A 1392-nucleotide genomic window follows, 5' to 3' on the forward strand; every position below is an offset into this window, starting at 1 on the left:
ATGGTTTTGAAGTTTATTGAGAAAATCGTTTTCCTCTTAATGATTCTGGTTGGCACTCTGGGGAATATGTCTGTTTTTGTGAATTATATGTTCAGTTGGTGGGGAAGCCCTGAGAAGAAACCCATACACCTCATTCTCATCCACTTGGCTTTTACAAATATCATATTCCTTCTTGCAAAAGGATTGCCAAAGACAATAGCAGCTTTTGGTTTGAGAAACTTCCTGGATGACATGGGCTGTAAGGTCATTGTTTACCTGGAGAGGGTAGCCCGTGGCCTCTCCATCTGCACCAGCAGTCTCCTCACTGTGGTCCAGGCCATCATCATCAGTCCCAGAGCATCTGGGTGGAGCAGACTCAGGCCAAAGTCTGCATGGCACATCCTTCCATTCTTCTCATTCTTTTGTATACTCAATGCTTTAATAAGTGTGAACCTAATCCATTCCATCAAAAGTATAAGCCTGAATACATCACTTGTTAAGAATAGAGAGAACTATTGCTATTTTATCTTACCAAGTCAGAAAATAAAATGGATTTTTCTTCCTCTCATGGTCCTGAGAGATGCAGTGTTCCAGGGTGCCATGGGAGGGGCCAGTGGCTACATGATATTTCTTCTTCACAAGCATCACCAGCATGTCCTCTACCTTCAGAACTCCAAGCTTCTCTACAGAACTCCCCCTGAGCTGAGAGCTGCTCAAAGTGTCCTCCTTCTGTTGCTCTGTTTTGTTTTCTTCTACTGGACAGACTGTACCTTTTCTCTAATTTTAAGTATCTCCTTAGTAGAAAATTCCTTCATAATAAATATTCAAGAGTTTCTAACCCTTGTTTATGCATCTTTTAGCCCCCTTGTGCTGATTCACAGGGATGGACTTCTACCTGGATGTTGGCCTACTCAGTGAGAGAAACTGAGAAAATGTCTCTATTTGTTTAATAAATATGGAAAAAACTCTTAGTTCTGCAATATTATGGATACAATAAAAATCTACAAAGAAGCTTAAGAATCTATTTATTCTCAGACACTTTTCCTGGTGACCCAAGTCTTGAGATGAGCATTAATTATGAATTAACTCTGTAATATTAGCAAATTACAGTACTATAAAAACATCATTCTCCATTTTGCTACCCTTTTGAAGTGACTTTTTTTTGTATTTGTATTCATTTATGGTGCATGGATAGTTTCTCTGTGTTATGTAGCACACCCATGAATGATGCCTGTACAGTCTAGAAGACACCTCCAAATACCCTGTGACTGACTGGAGTAAGAGTGATTTTTCTGGACCAAATGGTGGTGGCTGTGAATTGAACCTGAATCTTCTGGAAGATCAGCTAGTGCTCTTAACTACTGAGGCATTTCTCCAGCACTAAAAAAATGGTCTTAATCATGTTTTTTTAAT

At 39.4% G+C, this 1392-nt stretch overlaps 1 protein-coding gene across 1 annotated transcript; it reads left to right on the plus strand.

Moving 5' to 3' along the window:
• Nucleotides 1–897, plus strand: LOC117714023 (vomeronasal type-1 receptor 4-like). Its single transcript, XM_034510623.1, has one exon. It carries the CDS (start codon nt 1–3, stop codon nt 895–897), a length of 897 nt encoding a protein of 298 aa, XP_034366514.1.
• The last annotated feature ends 495 nt before the right edge of the window (nt 898–1392 follow it).

The sequence above is a fragment of the Arvicanthis niloticus genome, chromosome 8, assembly GCF_011762505.2.
Source record: "Arvicanthis niloticus isolate mArvNil1 chromosome 8, mArvNil1.pat.X, whole genome shotgun sequence".
NCBI classification, from domain to species: domain Eukaryota; kingdom Metazoa; phylum Chordata; class Mammalia; order Rodentia; family Muridae; genus Arvicanthis; species Arvicanthis niloticus.

What these genes read in the sequence shown, in the direction of transcription:
- LOC117714023 (XM_034510623.1), top strand. Translation starts at nt 1, where the DNA reads ATGGTTTTGAAGTTTATTGAGAAAATCGTTTTCCTCTTAATGATTCTG.